The sequence below is a fragment of the Oryctolagus cuniculus genome, chromosome 12, assembly GCF_964237555.1.
Source record: "Oryctolagus cuniculus chromosome 12, mOryCun1.1, whole genome shotgun sequence".
Lineage (NCBI taxonomy): Eukaryota > Metazoa > Chordata > Mammalia > Lagomorpha > Leporidae > Oryctolagus > Oryctolagus cuniculus.
Genome location: NC_091443.1, coordinates 40,657,679 through 40,673,241, shown reverse-complemented (window position 1 = coordinate 40,673,241; position 15,563 = coordinate 40,657,679). Strand labels below are relative to the sequence as shown.

Below are 15,563 nucleotides of genomic sequence, written 5' to 3'. Positions count from 1 at the left end.
AGCTGCAGACTGCAACACCAGCATCCCATATGGGCGATGGTTCAGGTCCTGGCTGCTCCACTTCAGATCCAGCTCTCTGCGATGGCCTGGGAAAGAAGTTCAGAATGGCCCAAGTCTTTGGGCCCCTGCACCTGTGCAGGAGACCCAGAAGAAGCTCCTGGCTTCTGGTTCCAGATCGGCCTAGCTCTGGCACTTGTGGCCATTTGGGGAGTCAACCAACAGATGGAAGTCTCTCTCTCTCTCTCTCTCTCTCTCTGGTTCTACCTCGCTCTGTAACTTTCAAATAAATAAATCTTTAAAAAAAATTAAAAACTCAGTCCTGAATTTTGTTAAATGAAATTCTAAAACCCATCTAGAAATAAAAGCATGCTTAAACTATTAGGTAATACAGTAAGGAAACAAGTAGAAATTACCATCTAAAGTTTTTTTTTTTTTAACTCATATAGATGAAGATACAATATAATGGGACCTATTGGAAAATAAATTAAAGAGAAAGAAGGTGGTTTGTACAGCAATAAACTAACCTCCAAGGTATTTAAAGTGAAAAAGGATATATAGTATGTTTCTGTTGCATTAAAAAGGGAAGGGTGAGCAGCGCTGTGGGCTGCGGTACTTCCTATCCAGCTCCCTGCTAATGCCCTGGGACAAGCAGAAGATGGCCTAAGTGTTTGCACCCCTGCCACCCATGTAGGAGACCCAGATGAAGCTCCTAGCTCCTGGCTTTGGCTAGCACTGCGGGTTGGGGTCATCTGGGGAGTAAACCAGTGGATGCAAATTCTCTGTCTCTTCTCTCTCTGTAACTGACTTTCAAAATAAATAAATCTGAAAACCAAAAAGGGGGGGGGAATGCGTGCCTTTATATACAAACATACAGATACAGCATATATATGTTTTTGGTGGCATACATAAAAATGTTTAGAAAAATATACAAAAAACAGCTAACAACAGAGCTGTAGTTAACAGCACAGCTGGAGGACAGTTAAAGGGAAGATTTCTTCAAGTCACCGTTTGTGTACTGCAAATTTTGAGCAATGTGAATATATACTTATTAAGAGGAAAAATTAAAAGTACTTTACCTTGCACCATTGTTCCTAATGACTTCAACAGTTTCTTCAACAAAATATCGATCCTTGATATATGCAAAAATATCATCACAAATTTCATGTAAGCGCGAACGATGGGTAAGGTTCGTCAAGTATAAAACTGGAATAATTAGTGGCTCTGGAAAACTCTGAAGATTCTGTCTTGCTCTTTTTTCTGACTCAAGTGCTTCCTGGTATGTCAGTCCAGGTCTACCCGTCACAGCACAACTCCACACAAGGCTGTTGCACAGAATGGTTCGTTCAAAAAAGTCACTGATTAAGAAACAGAAACAAAAACCCATTACCTATCATTTCACAAATTTTACCTTAAAAGCTGATACCTTTATCAGCACATTTTTGTGCCTTTAAAGCAAAAATTTTACATAGAATTCAAACAAGGGAATTAGTAACTGATCACCTCTACATTAAAAGAAACCTAGAAATAAGTGTATTTAAATTAGGCATTTATATTTTGCAATTTAAAGGCACAGTAGCAAAAATTTATTTTCTAACAGTTTTAAAAGTAATAGCCAAATTGATATAAGCTCAATTTTCCTTTTAATTCTTAAACTTCTTATCCCAAAATAGTCAAAACACTACAGATAATCCTAGCATTTAACTATGAATTTTTAAAAAGTTTTAATATAATAGTGAAAAACTGAGAAACTTAAGCAAATAACAAGAGAAAGGTTAAGTAAATTATAATTCTTCATACAACAAAAAAACTCTAATTTTTAAAATTTTATTTCAGGGGCCAGCACTGTGGTGTAGCAGGTGAAGACCCTGCCTGCAGTGCCTGCATCCCACCTGGGTGCCAGTTAAGAGTTCTGGCTGCTCTACTCTTGATCCAGTTTCCTGCTAATGCTTTTGGGAAAGCAGTGGAAGACGGCCCATAGTCCTTGGGCCCCTGTACCCATGGGGGAGAAGCTCTAAAAGAAGCTCCTGGCTCTGGCCTGGCCCAGTCCCAGCTGTTACAACCATTTGGGCAGTAAACCATCAGATGGAAGATCTTTGTGCCTCTCCTTTTTTTTTTTTTTTTTTTTACAGGCAGAGTGGACAGTGAGAGAGAGGGACAGAGAGAAAGGTCTTCCTTTTGCCGTTGGTTCACCCTCCAATGGCCGCCGCGCACCGCGCTGATCCGATGGCAGGAGCCAGGTACTTATCCTGGTCTCCCATGGGGTGCAGGGCCCAAGTACTTGGGCCATCCTCCACTGCACTCCCGGGCCACAGCAGAGAGCTGGCCTGGAAGAGGGGCAACCAGGACAGAATCCGGTGCCCCGACCGGGACTAGAACCCAGTGTGCCGGTGTCACAAGGCGGAGGATTAGCCTAGTGAGCCGTGGTGCCAGCTGCCTTTTAAATCTTTAAAAAAAAAAAAAAAAAAAATCAAGGGAACAGCTAGAGAATAGGGATAAAACTGGGGCACCATTCAACTCAGTGTTCTACTGTATAACTGGAGTTTCTCAACATGAGCACTTATTTTCCAAAATTCTACATCGTCTCTTTTAGAATGCAAGAATGATCCATAATATAGGAGAATTTCTAAGGCACAATCAGCAGTAAAAACTCAAATCACTGAATATACACTCCCTTGTACATTAATTATAATCATTGAAAAATGCATAATGTACTTATATACACATATTACAAACAGATGTTCCCTATGGAGAAAGGAAGGGGCTAGGACAGGAAGAAAAAGATTTTCTGGGTTTATTTTTAATAATCAACATAACTAGCCCCGTTTTCTGCTCCTCCCTGATATCTCCACTGTCCTTCTCACAGCAATTCCAAAACTACTTCAATGGTGATTCCATTAAGATTGTTTCATTTGTATATTTCTACAGAACACAAAATATGAAATTTATAGAAATGAAAATCAATAAGACCTTAATACAAATGACATCTAAAGATGTATTCATGCATGTGCCAAGTTCAAGACTCTAATTCATTATAAAGGATATTCTTCTGAAGTATGCTCTAGTACAAAAAATAATGATGCATTACATGTTATTCAAAATTCAAAGTACCACTTGTGGTACAGTGGATTAAGCCACCACTTGAGACACCTGCATCCTTTATCAGTGTGCCTAGTTCAACTCCTGGCTACTCTGCTTCTGATCCAGCTTCCTGCTTCTGTGCCTGGGAGGCAATGGATGACAGCCCAATGTTTGAGTTCCTGCCAGCCCTGTGGGAGATCTAGTAGGAGTTCTTGGCTCCTGGCTTTGGTCTGCTCCAGTCCCAGCTGTTCTGGGCATTTGAAAAGTGAACTAGCAGTTGCAAGATCGCTCTGTGTCACTCTGCCTTTCAAATAAAATGAAAAATAAATGAAATCTAAAAAAATACCCAAAGTAAAAAGTGGCTATCTTTATATGACAGAGGCAGATATCCTAAGAGAATTCAGAGGAAGGGAAGGAGAGCAAAAAAGATCCAGAAGGGCCAGTGTTGTGCACAGTAAGGCTGCCTCCTGCAGTGCTGGCATCCCATGTAGGCGTCAGTTCGAGTCCCAGCTGCTCCACTTCTGATCCAGCTCTCTGCTAATGGCCTGGGAAAGCAGTGGAAGATGGCCCAAGTGTTTGGGTCCCTGCCACCCACGTGGGAGACCCGAAGAAGCTCCTGGCTCTGGCCTGGCCCGGCCTGACTGCTGTGGCCATCTAGGGAGTGAACCAGCAGATGAAAGATATCTCTCTCTCTCTCTCTCTCTCTCTCTCACTTTGCCTTCAAATAAATAAATCTTTTTTTAAAAAATCACTGTTTTTGAGGAAGTGGTATTAAAAGAGTTAGGTCTTAAAGGAAAAGTATAGTTGAAGAAAGGAATGCCAGAAAGATAAAGACAAATATCATCTGGCTTTATAAGCAACAAAATCTGCAGAATAATTTATTAGCTGAGAGAGGGGCAACAATAACCTATAGGTGGTTATCAATGGTGCAGAATGAATGAATAAATGTATCTTGAAGCTGGTGCCGCGGCTCAATAGGCTAATCCTCCACCTAGCGGCGCCGGCACACCGGGTTCTAGTCCCGGTCGGGGCGCCAGATTCTGTCCCGGTTGCCCCTCTTCCAGGCCAGCTCTCTGCTGTGGCCCGGGAGTGCAGTGGAGGATGGCCCAGGTGCTTGGGCCCTGCACCCGCATGGGAGACCAAGAGGAAGCACCTGGCTCCTGCCATCGGATCAGCACGGTGCGCCGGCCGCAGCGCGACAGCCACGGCGGCCATTGGAGGGTGAACCAACGGGAAAAGGAAGACCTTTCTCTCTGTCTCTCTCACTGTCCACTCTGCCTGTTAAAAAAAAAAAAAAAGTATCTTGAAAGAATTTAATTTTTTTAAAGTTTTAGTTTATTTGAGAAACAGTTCCCAAACACTGGCTTACTCCCTAAATACCTGGATTGGCTGAAGCCAAAGCTGGGAACACAACCAAGTCTCCAACATGAGTGGCGGGTGGCGGGTACCCAAATACTTGAGCCATCACTGCTGCCTCTCAGGGTCTGCATCATCAGGAAGCTGAAGTCAGGAGCCAGAGCCAGGCATTGAATCCAAATATTTCAATGTCAGATGTGGGCACTTCAATAGGGATCTTAACCACTAGGCCAAATTCCTGTCTCAAAGTCTTAGTTCTTAATGCCAAAGAATATAGTCCTACTTAGATCTTATAAAAGTTCTAAAATTTCCCTACAGAAACAAACATTATCAGTAAGATTTAGCTTTGCAAGCCAATATGTGGTTAGCATATAAGGTTAAAATCCCAGCCTGCAGCACTGGCATGCCATATAGGCGCCAGTTCATGTCCTGGCTGCTGCACCTCTGATCCAGCTCCCTGCTACAGTGCCTTGGAAAGCAGCAGAGGATGGCCCAAGCCCTTGGGCCCCTCCACCCACGTGGGAGATCTGTTTTAAGAAGCTCCTGGCTTTGCAGCAGCTCAGCTCTGGCCATTGCGGCTGGGTGGGGAGTGAACCAGCGGATGGAAGACCTCTCTATGTCTCTACATCTCTCTGTAATCCTATCTTTCAAATTAATAAAATAAATCTTAAAAAAAGTCATAGACTATACTTACTAATGTTTAAGAAAATTGTACTTCAAATCTAGATATTTTATATTTTAGTCTATATCAGAAACAGAATTCCAGATATATAAAATTTTAAGTGTCACATTTAAAAATTTTTAAAAAACTACTGAAATTCATCTTATATATATTTTAGCTCAATATATCACAAAATAATTTCATTATAATATGTAGTCAACATAATAATTGGGATATTTTACTTTTTTTGGATTGTCTTCAGAACGCTATGTATGTTTTATGTGTACATCTTAGTTCAGACTAGTCACATTTCAATTGTTTAATAACCCATGTGAGCAAGTAATGGCTTCTATATTAGACAGTACAGTATAGCCACAGCAGCTATGGACTTGAGGTATTTAGTAGGCCACGGATTTTTGAAGTCATGGCATGGAGGAAGCTACGGGTATAGAGCATTACAATAAACACTTTAGATTTCAAACTGTTTAGAAATACGAGAGACCAACAGCACAAACCTCCATTTACAAAGTGTTACCAGGCAGAACAATAGGATAGTAACCTGTGCTGTACAGCTGCCTCCTACTCCCTTAAGGTTACAACCATCTCCTGCAAAATGTTTATGTTGTTTGTTTCCTTTGTATCGCTCTGCTCCCCAAAGTTATTGCTACATTATAGCCTCACTGTACACAAAGATCTATGCTATAAGGTGGGAGGTAGGGCACATTCTACCATTATACCCATTTTAATGCAAAAGGAAAAAGTTCAAGGGCCATTTCTCTCCCTACTCATCACTCCCTAAGAGCCCAGCACAATCTCACATTACATGTGTTCCCTGCCTTCTACTTCTGTAATTTTGCTCATACATCACCCCTTCATCATACACATTCAAATGTGTAAAGTTTGCTACTAATAACACTGAACTAAAGGAGCTAGGTTACCATACCTCTTCAATTTCTACATTAGGATAAGCACAATTTACTACTGTCAGCAAAAGTAAATAAATAAAATATATATGTAAAATACAAAGTACTATTTTAAATAGAGATAAAGCTAGGCTAATATAGGTATAATGATTTATGACTATATTCCTTCAATAATCCTCTTTATCAGAGTTGGGCATAACACTTGCCCAGAGATTGAATCTTGCCCTACATCGGTTTAGCTGGCTTTATTGGAACACAGCCACATTCATACATACTTCTAGGTATTACACCTTACTTCTTTCTCATGACATTTGTTGTGGGAGAAGAAGCAACCCCAAAGCTATCAACAAAGTCTGAAATACTGATTATCTGGCATTTAACAGCACAAATTTGATGATCCCTCTTATTTATCACAATTTCATAAGGAAAAACTTTCAACTTACATGGCAGAGAACTTTTCTAAGAACACACCTGTAAAATAGTCAACCAACTCTAGTCAACAAAGGCCAACACACTGTTGATTTGTTGGCTACTGAGACAACTAAAAACCTAGCAGAATTCAGTGACATAAAAATCAGAAATCAGGGGCTGGCATTGTGGCATAGTGGGTTAAGCCATCACCTGCAATGCCGGTATCCCACATCCAGTACCTGGCAAGGCAGCAGAGGATGGCCCAAGTGCTTGGGCCGCTGCATGCAAGTGGGAGAGCCTGAAGAGGCTTGAGGCTCCTGGCTCCTGGTTCAAGTCCAGCCCAGCTCCAGCCATTGTGGCCATTTGGGGAGTGAATCAGAAGATGAAAGATATCTCTCTCTCTCCCCCTCTGTGTGTGTGTGTGTGTGTGTGTGTTCCAATAAAGCCACCTAAACCAATGGAGGGCAGAAAAGATCTAAGGAACATTACAGATGCCCCTGCCCATAAAACTGCTGAGAAGACCAACCATAGACTAATACCCAATTTAAACAGCAAGTAATTTGCAAGAGTAGGGAAATACATATTAGAAAGTTAAAAAAAATTATTGCTAAAAACAGCATGAGCAGTTCTAACAATTTTCTTCACTAACAGGGTTACAAATGTAGATTAGGAAATTATACACAAGAAGATGTTCATATCCTATGCAGGTAAATTAACAGCTAGACAAAAATTACATTTTTATATGTATTCATAGGAAAGTTTTGATTAGTAAATGTTTATTTATTTATTAATATTTGAAAGGCAGAAGCAGAAGACATTTATCTTCCATTTACTAGTTCACTCCCCAAATGGCCAAGACAGTGAGGGCTGGGCCAGAGCAAGGCCGGGAACTAGGAACTTAATCTGGATCTCCCACATGGTTGGCAGGAACCCAATTGTTTAAGCTATCTTCCGTGGCCTCCCAGGGTAAGCATCAGTAGGCAGCTAGAATGGAGAGTGGAGCTGGGACTCCAACCCTGGCACTCTGACATGGGGTGGAGGTGTCCCAAGAAGTGTCTTAACCACTAAGTCACTCACCTCTATGCCTTTATATATAATTTTGCTTGTTAAAAAAAAAAAAAAAAACACATACATGTGACTCAGGTCACTGTGCTGTAGACACTCATTTCTCACTAGAGACTAATTATCTCCAAAGATTATCTCCAACGATTCTCTAAAATGTCAAGAACAAACAAATGCACTCTCACTAGGCAGTCCACTTTGATTTCTATGTGTATCCAACCCAAGTGCACATAGGAATAGGAAGGGGAGATGTTGGGGTTGTGGTGTAGCTGGTAAAGCCACGGCCTGCTTGCTGGCATCCCATATATGTGCACCAGTTTGAGTACAGGATGCTCCACTCCCAATCCAGCTCCCTGCTAATGAGCCTGAGAAAAGCGGAGGATGGCCCAAGTGCCTGGGCCTCTACCACCCATGTGGAAAACTGAGATCAAGCTCCTGGCCTCTGGCTTCGGCTGGCCCAGCCCTGGCCACTGCAGCTATCTGAGAAATGAACCAGCAGAGTGTTGATCTCTCTCTCTCTCTCCCTCTCTGTAACTCTGACTTCAAATAAATACATCTTTAAAAAGAAAAGAAAGAACAGGAAGGAGAAGAACAGTCTGAATCCCAGATGTACTGCTTTTAGAAGATAATATTGGATAAGTTCCCCCTCTATAAAATGAGGGTAATGCCTTCCATGAACACTGATGTGAAAATCAAATAATCTAGCATAATGCTCCCATAGTACAGATGTACTCAATGAATATTACCAATTCTAATTTGTCCAGGCACCACACTGGCAGAAGAGTTCTTAAGAGAATAACAAATATGACAGAGAATGTCAGAGGAACACTTAAAGACTGAGAATGGTCAAAAAGAAATTTTGGCATCAGATATGGGGTAGGAAGAAGCAGAATTAAGTATTTTTTTCTTTTTTTTTTTTTTGACAGGCAGAGTGGACAGTGAGAGAGACAGAGAGAAAAATCTTCTTTTGCCGTTGGTTCACCCTCCAATGGCCGCCGTGACTGGCGCGCTGGGGCCGGCGCACTGCGCTGATCTGAAGGCAGGAGCCAGGTACTTATCCTGGTCTCCCATGGGGTACAGGGCCCAAGCACTTGGGCCATCCTCCACTGCACTCCCGGGCCACAGCAGAGAGCTGGCCTGGAAGAGGGGCAACCGGGACAGAATCTGGCGCCCTGACCGGGACTAGAACCCGGTGTGCTGGCGCCACAGGCGGAGGATTAGCCTAGTGAGCCACGGCGCCAGCCAGAATTAAGTATCTTAAATATCTGAAAATACTTCTTGGCAACTCCTGAGAGCAAACAAAGGAGCAACAGAAATTAAATAGCACAGGGGCAAGCAACAAGGTATGTTCACAAGTTGTTAGGATGGTTTTCATTGTATTCTGACAGATAGCATCAATTAGTTTATCTGTGAACACCCCAAATTCAGTAAGGATAATATCTTTTATCAACTACTTGTGGTAGACTACTCCCAAACAGGGCTAAGGGTGTGCAGGTTCCTCTGAAATATGGCACTGATGCTCTTCTTGCCAAGAGGTATAGTCTATTTCACCATCCCTTGAACCTGGGCTGGCCTTATGATTTGTGTTAACCCATGTGATACAGAAACAACACTGAGAACTTTTGCCCACAAAGCAGCACAGGCTAGCCTCCTGAGGATGAAAGACCACATAGAGAGAACTCTTGTAGCCAAGGTCACATTCCTTGACTGAGGCCATCTTTTGCTCCATCCAGCCTGAGCCTAGCCTCCAGCTGAGGGCAGCTGGGTGAATAAATAGGGACCAGTGGAAATCAAACAGAATCCACACAATAGTGAGCAGACACACTGGTTGTTACTTTGGGCCACTAACTTTTGGAGCAGCATTTTACACTATAGTAACTAATATATATACTATCTGTCTGAAGAAAGGATACGTTAGTATACCATATGGTAGCTTGATAAATGGATTAAAAAATAAACACCCCCAAAAGCAAAGCATTTAGGGACCCCTGCTACACCATGAGAAAAAAAAAAAAAAAAAGGAGAGAACTTATAGACCCGAGTATTGGGTCAATGTGGCAGACATATTCCAAAAGAAAAGCTAAATACCTAATTTGAAGAAACTAGCAATGAAGATTATCCAGCTTCTCTTAAAAACCCCATACTTATTGAATAGCCTTTGATTATAACTAGATTTTATACATAACTGATGATCAGTATCAGAATTCATTGGTGCGAAGGCATTTTCCCCACTAAAAATTGACATCATTCTGGTCTGTCAATTTAATAACTAGATTTTAATCATGCTGGGATGTAGTAAGGTCAATGTCTGAGCAGATGGTCAAGTGGGACCTACACAAAGACCAGGGCAGCCAGCTTGAATTCCAGGCAATATCCCTGTTTTCTTGATGCATAATTCTGAAAATTTCAGATATCAGAAATTCCCTATTAATAATCATTTACTGTTTATTATAAAGATAATAAACTCTAGAGTCTTTGAGATGTGAGCTGGAATTCTAGGTCATCACCTGCTAGACAAATGATTCTGCACACCATGTCTTGGACTTACTCCAATCCTCAGTTCCCTCATCTGCGAAAGGACTGCATTAACTTGAGAGCTAGTGAGGAACAAAATCAGGATGCCAGACAGTAGCTCAACCTTTGTTGCCGGAAAGCCAGGCTGAAAGACAAGCTACACTGCCCATTAGCTATGTGTGGAAGAGATTTCTATATTTTGTATGAAAGTTAGACTCAAAGTCGTGAAGCGTATTTCCATTCCAAATATCTAAATGGATTAAAAAATCGTTTTTATTTAGGAGATTAAGTCATTGGTTAATAGAACAAATTATTTCCTACCTCACAGATCTAGAATTTCTGGTATTCAAACCCAACTGCTCAATTTTTTAATAAACCAAAGCCAAAGATAAATTAAAAACTAACATTGTCAGCTATCCAAAATGACAGAATGAATCTTTACCTAATTTAAGAAACAAAATTAAGTATTTCCGTCTATACATGTCTATAATATGCTATTTCTATTAAGTTTTACGAATGAAAGCAGGTCAAACAAGAGTCAGCAATTAGTTAGAAGCACATAGTTTAAACAAACAAAATTAAAGAGTATGTACTGTATAATGACTGAGAATCCACCCTGGTTGTAGTCTCTGTATCAAAGGATTCAGGGTCTTGGGGAAGAAAAAAATGTGAGGCAACAAATATGCTGCATAACAGCAATAACAGGAGACCCTAAGCTAGAGAAAGGAAAGGGAGCAAATACTGCAAACAGATGAGCACAGTGGTACCACAAAATACTCAAAATAATGCACTCAAAGGATAATCTTCAAGCAAAATCATGTAAACCAATCAGGGAATGAATGAATGGAGTGAGAACTAGTTTCCTTAGTTTCTCCTGCCTTGTGACAAGAGTGAGATTACCATAATAGGGCAGACCACCATATACCACCCATCATAAACAGTTTTAAAAAGCTTTCCTTATACTCATGTAAGAGAAAAGTAATTCAATAGTTAACATGATCAAACAGCAAGCTTCTTCAATTTTGCCAGTTAAAAGTCATCAAGGTTAATACCCAAGAACACCAACTGTACTGCTTTATTCAGGGTAAGCAATCAAATCTTAGCTCCCACACCAACCAGTTCTCTTCAACTGGTTGTAATTTCCAAAAACCTAAATACTTCAGCACAGAGAAAAAAGCCAAAATTTCAAAACCTAGTTATTTAAAAATGTTTAAATGTCATACGATTACAAAGGACACAGCTCCTTAATATTATGAAAGATAGATAGATTTAGATTTAGAATGTCAAACTTTTATTTATTTCAGGTTTCTCCACGGTTAAGAGTAAATTCATCTCAAGAGCCAAAGTACATTGTATTTAATTTATAAGGATAATAGCCATATTCACCCTACCAGCTAAAGTGAGGTGAGCCTCTGAAAAAGATAAGACTGCTTACATTAAAGGAGAAACTTGGAAATTTAAGCCCGTTTCCTACTTTCTTCACACTTCTAAATACATTTTTTTTAAAGAAACTAGAATTGTCTCCAAAGATTTCAGTTTAAACTTAAAAAAAAAAAAAAAGATATCATCCTTGTCCAGTTACCTAATCCAACCTCATTTAAGCAGTTACAAGTGTGAACTCCGAGTAGCAAAACAAGTCTGTACAGGAACACGGTGAGATGAGCCCTCCTACAAGAGTACTGTCTGCTGAGACGTGCTATCTACTACTCCAGATATAACATGTCTATGGTGTAACCCTTTCTGGGGAGCTGAAGAAAAAGCAGGCTTATTTAAAATAAACGCTCAAGGGAACCGACCTGTTGGACCTAACTTCTCAGACAGGTGCAGAAGCTTGCCTAAAGCCCGCCCTCCGTGAAGCACCCACTCAGAAAAAAAAAGCCTCCTCCATGCAATGGATTTGGTGGCAACAACACTTGGCTTCTAAGCCACAAAGGGATTCCTTCCGAGTGGGGAGGATAAAACATTAAGGAAAATAAAGGAGAATCGGGCAGCTCCAGTGATTGATCAATTCAAGTTCCCACACAGGAGACCCTGTTTGAGCCAAGACCGCTAGCACATACCCTCACACTACGTGTTGGAGGACGAGGGGCTCTCAGGCGCCGGGCTGAAAATCCGGGGGTTGAAACCACACCAGAAGCAGCTCGGGGTTCTTATCAAAACAATAGCGAGTGGCACATGTCAGGCGGCCCACAGGCGCAGGGGGATAGAGGGGCGAGCCCGGCTCGGGCTGGAGTTGAACTTGTCTCAACCCCTCCCCCAAGTCCCACCGCCGCGCTCCGGGCTACGCGAAAGTGAAAACGAGGGGGCGCCCAGGGCCCTGCTCGCTTCCCCCTTCCACTCCCCCTCCTCCCCCGCCCGGCCCCGACTGCTTCCTCACCGGTCTCCCGGGGGCGGAGACGCTGAGTTCCCCGGGGACCGGAGTTAGTCACCAAGAAGAGGCGGTGACAGGGCGCACGGCTCGCGTCGCGCACTCCGAGGCCTAGCCGCGCGGGCTTGGGAAGCCGCCGGCACGGGTCTCCGGCGTCCGGGTCCCGCCACCCGCGGCCGGTTGGGAAGCCCCCTCCTTCCCTTCCAGAGGGAGTCTCAACTCCGGTCCCTCCCACCCCTAGCCCCGGCGGCTCCAACGTCAGACCCCACTCCCGACCGAGGAAACGCAGCCCTGCCCAGCGGTTTCCTGCTCTCGGGGTTAGGGATTCCCTCCCGGGGGCTGGGGGGGGACTGCGGCCCCGCGACGCTGACCCGAGCGGGGATCCCCTCGGTCCCGGGCGGGGATCCCGGAACTGGCCCCGGAGTGCGCGTGTGGCCGCGGCGGGGAGGGGCGAGGCGGGGAGTTTCCGCCGCCCCGCAGCCCGGCGACAGCCGCGGCCAGGAGCGGTCCTCGCGGCCGGCGGGGGACCCCAGCCGCCTCCGCCCCAGCCCGTTTTACCCCCCAGCGCGCCGCAGCCGCTGGCCGCGTGCGGTCGCCAGAGGCAGAAAACCGCGGGGCCCAGGGCCACCCGTCACTTTCAAGTCGCCCCGACAGAAACCCCGGGCGAGGAAAAGGAGAGAGACAAAAGGGCGCTGGAGAGGGAGTCCCCACACCCCGCCGCGTCCCCTGTGCCCTGCCCGGCCCTTACTCGTAGTGGCGGAAGATCTCGTTGGTGACTTTACAGTAGAAAACTTCCTCGTCGGGCCGCAGGTCCGCGGGCGGCTTCTGTCTCACAAACGGCTTTCGGTGTAGCAGCGGCATCTCCTGTCCGCCCCGCGGGCTCGCCCCGACCCTCGGCCGCCCGCGTCGGCCCGGCTTCCCTATCAAAATTGGAGGGAAAGGAAAGCCGGTAAGGTGGGGAGCGCTCGGCGGCGGCGGCGTGGGCCGGTCCGCGCGCCGGGGGCGAGCTCGGCTGCCTTTTGTGTGACTGACGCGCCCCGACTGCTACCGGAGCTGAGTTCTCAATCCTGCCCCGGCGGGAGTCTTAGACGAGCAGAGCCGCCGCCTCGGCCCTCCTAGCGCGCCCCGCCGCCGCTCGCCCGGCAGCCGGCTCACAATGGGGCCGCACGCCCTGCCGCGGGCGGGCGGTGCGGGAGCGGCGGCCCCCTCCCCCAGCCCCGGCTCCCCGCCCGCCCGCCCGCCGCCGGGCTCACAACGTGCTCGGCGCGCAGCCGGCCGGCCCCACGCCGCGAGGGCGCTCGCCGCGGGCGGACCCCGGCGCCGCTCCGCTTTGTTCCCCGGTTCTCGCCACACTTCCCTGGCGGCGCCGGCCGGCTCCCGAGCCGCCGCGCGGAGTCCCTCACCTGCGAGCACGCCGACGGCCGCTTCGCTTCCCCTCTCAGCTACAAGAGCGGCGAGGGGCGGCTCCGTCCCCCCAGGGGTTCCCTTCTCGCCTGCCCCGCCGCGCCCGCGGCTGCCGCCTCTCCCGCTGCCACTGCCCGTCTCCGCGCGGGGAGATCGCGTCCCAGCGCCGCTTCCCCGCCTCTCGGAGCTCCTGGGAAGTTTCTGATCTACTTTCGGCTGCGAAGGAGGAAGAGCGGCTGGGAGGAGCTTTTCGCTGCTCGCTGCTACCTTTTTATTGGCTACTCGATGACTTTTACAGCCTGTCACTGATACAGGAAGAGACGGCGGAGAGCCTGGGAGAGCTACATTATTAATTAATGGAGCAACCCCTCGTGAAGGATCAGAAGCATCCTCCATGTTTGAGATTATCAGCCAAAAGATCGAGCCGCTGGGGTTTCGTAAACACCCGGCTAACAAAGTGGAGCCCTCACCCGCAAGCCTGGCACCAGCGCTTGGCTGCACGATGGGAAGCGGACTCTAGTTACGATTTAACTTGTAGTTTAAAGGTGGGGAGTGAAATGAAGAGGAAGAAATAATTTGGGGGGGAATAGTTTTGTTCTTCAAAATTAGAATCCATGTCTCGGAAAACAATTTGTATGCGTAAACATCCATCTTGATCGGGCTACACCTATCCTGACAGCCTTTCTTTTTAATACTTGGGACAATTCAAAGATCTGGGCAGCAGAGGAGAAAAATCAAAAAAGTGTGTTTAAAATGTTATCACGCCTATGGGACTCCCACTTACCCACAATTAACGCACCTTTAAAAAGTCGTATTTATGCCACTGTATGTATTTTGCCAAGGATCTATGTTTAATTCAATTAGGATTTTTAAAAGAGTATAGATTTATTGGTGATATTTTCTGTAAACCAACTTTCCCGTGTCAGTAATTTTCATGTATGAAACCAGCTTAAATGTTCATAATACATGTGACTTTTGAATTCCAAAGAATTTTCGAAACTATAAGTAACTCAATGTTCACCGGTTTTGTGTGTGTGTGTGTGTGTGTGTGTGTGTGTGTGTTTGCTGCTGCTGGTTTTTATACCTGCTTATTTGCAAACTAACAAGAAAGAGTAAGTCTAAAAGTAAGCTTCGTTCATAATTTCTTCTAATTATCAGTTCTGTGGAATGATAATAATTACAGAAACGACGCAGGATCAACTTTATGTCTTCAAACAGTACAATTGTACATGGGAGCAGAAGGTGTAAGAAATCTATTTAAATCAACAGTTAACATTTTTTAATTTCAGGCTTCTTTTAGCTGTTTATATATCTAGCAAAATAAACATTGTGAAAGGAAAAATACTCTGGGTGTTTTAAAAATCATTAATGGTATTACACCACATATTCATCCTGTATAGAACACAAAAGTCACAGAACCTTGAAAATGCTCTCACTAATAAGCATACACCTTAGTCTGAATACACTCTTCAAAAAACTGGGCAGTTAAGGATTTGATGCTTTAAACTGGTTTTCAAATAGTATATTGAGTGATAAGTTAGAACTCTCTACCTAGAAAGTATTAATTTACTAGGTGCAAATTACCAGTTTAGCAGGTGAAAAATTTAGAGCCCAGGAAGGTAGACTCAAACCTGTAACTAGACTTCAACCCGTATGGAAACTCTCACAACTCAGAATTCCAACCTGTTAAGCAAAAACATGAAATTCTCTCTGAATGTTTCCATATTTATATTTCAGATCTCACTATTTGGTGGGTTAAAGTGATTTGGTTAAAATCATGATTAAA

The 15,563-nt window shown here is 44.5% G+C and overlaps 1 protein-coding gene across 7 annotated transcripts in view; it reads right to left on the bottom strand.

Moving 5' to 3' along the window:
• BAZ1A (bromodomain adjacent to zinc finger domain 1A) overlaps positions 1–15,113 on the bottom strand; it is a 101,998-nt gene extending 86,885 nt beyond the window's left edge. For 6 of the 7 annotated variants that reach the window (XR_011380761.1, XR_011380762.1, XM_051822160.2 and 3 more), the window contains exons 1-3: positions 13,777–15,113; positions 13,122–13,293; positions 1,077–1,355 (exon numbers count right to left, since the gene is read on the bottom strand). Coding sequence is in view for 5 of the 7 variants with exons in the window: in XM_051822160.2 (XP_051678120.2) it covers positions 1,077–1,355; positions 13,122–13,293; positions 13,777–14,173 (848 nt within the window). In the remaining 2 variants the exon portion in view is untranslated. The remainder of the gene's footprint in view (positions 1–1,076; positions 1,356–13,121; positions 13,294–13,776) is intronic. The other variant, XM_051822163.2, reaches the window with a different exon arrangement.
• Positions 15,114–15,563: the final 450 nt, after the last annotated feature.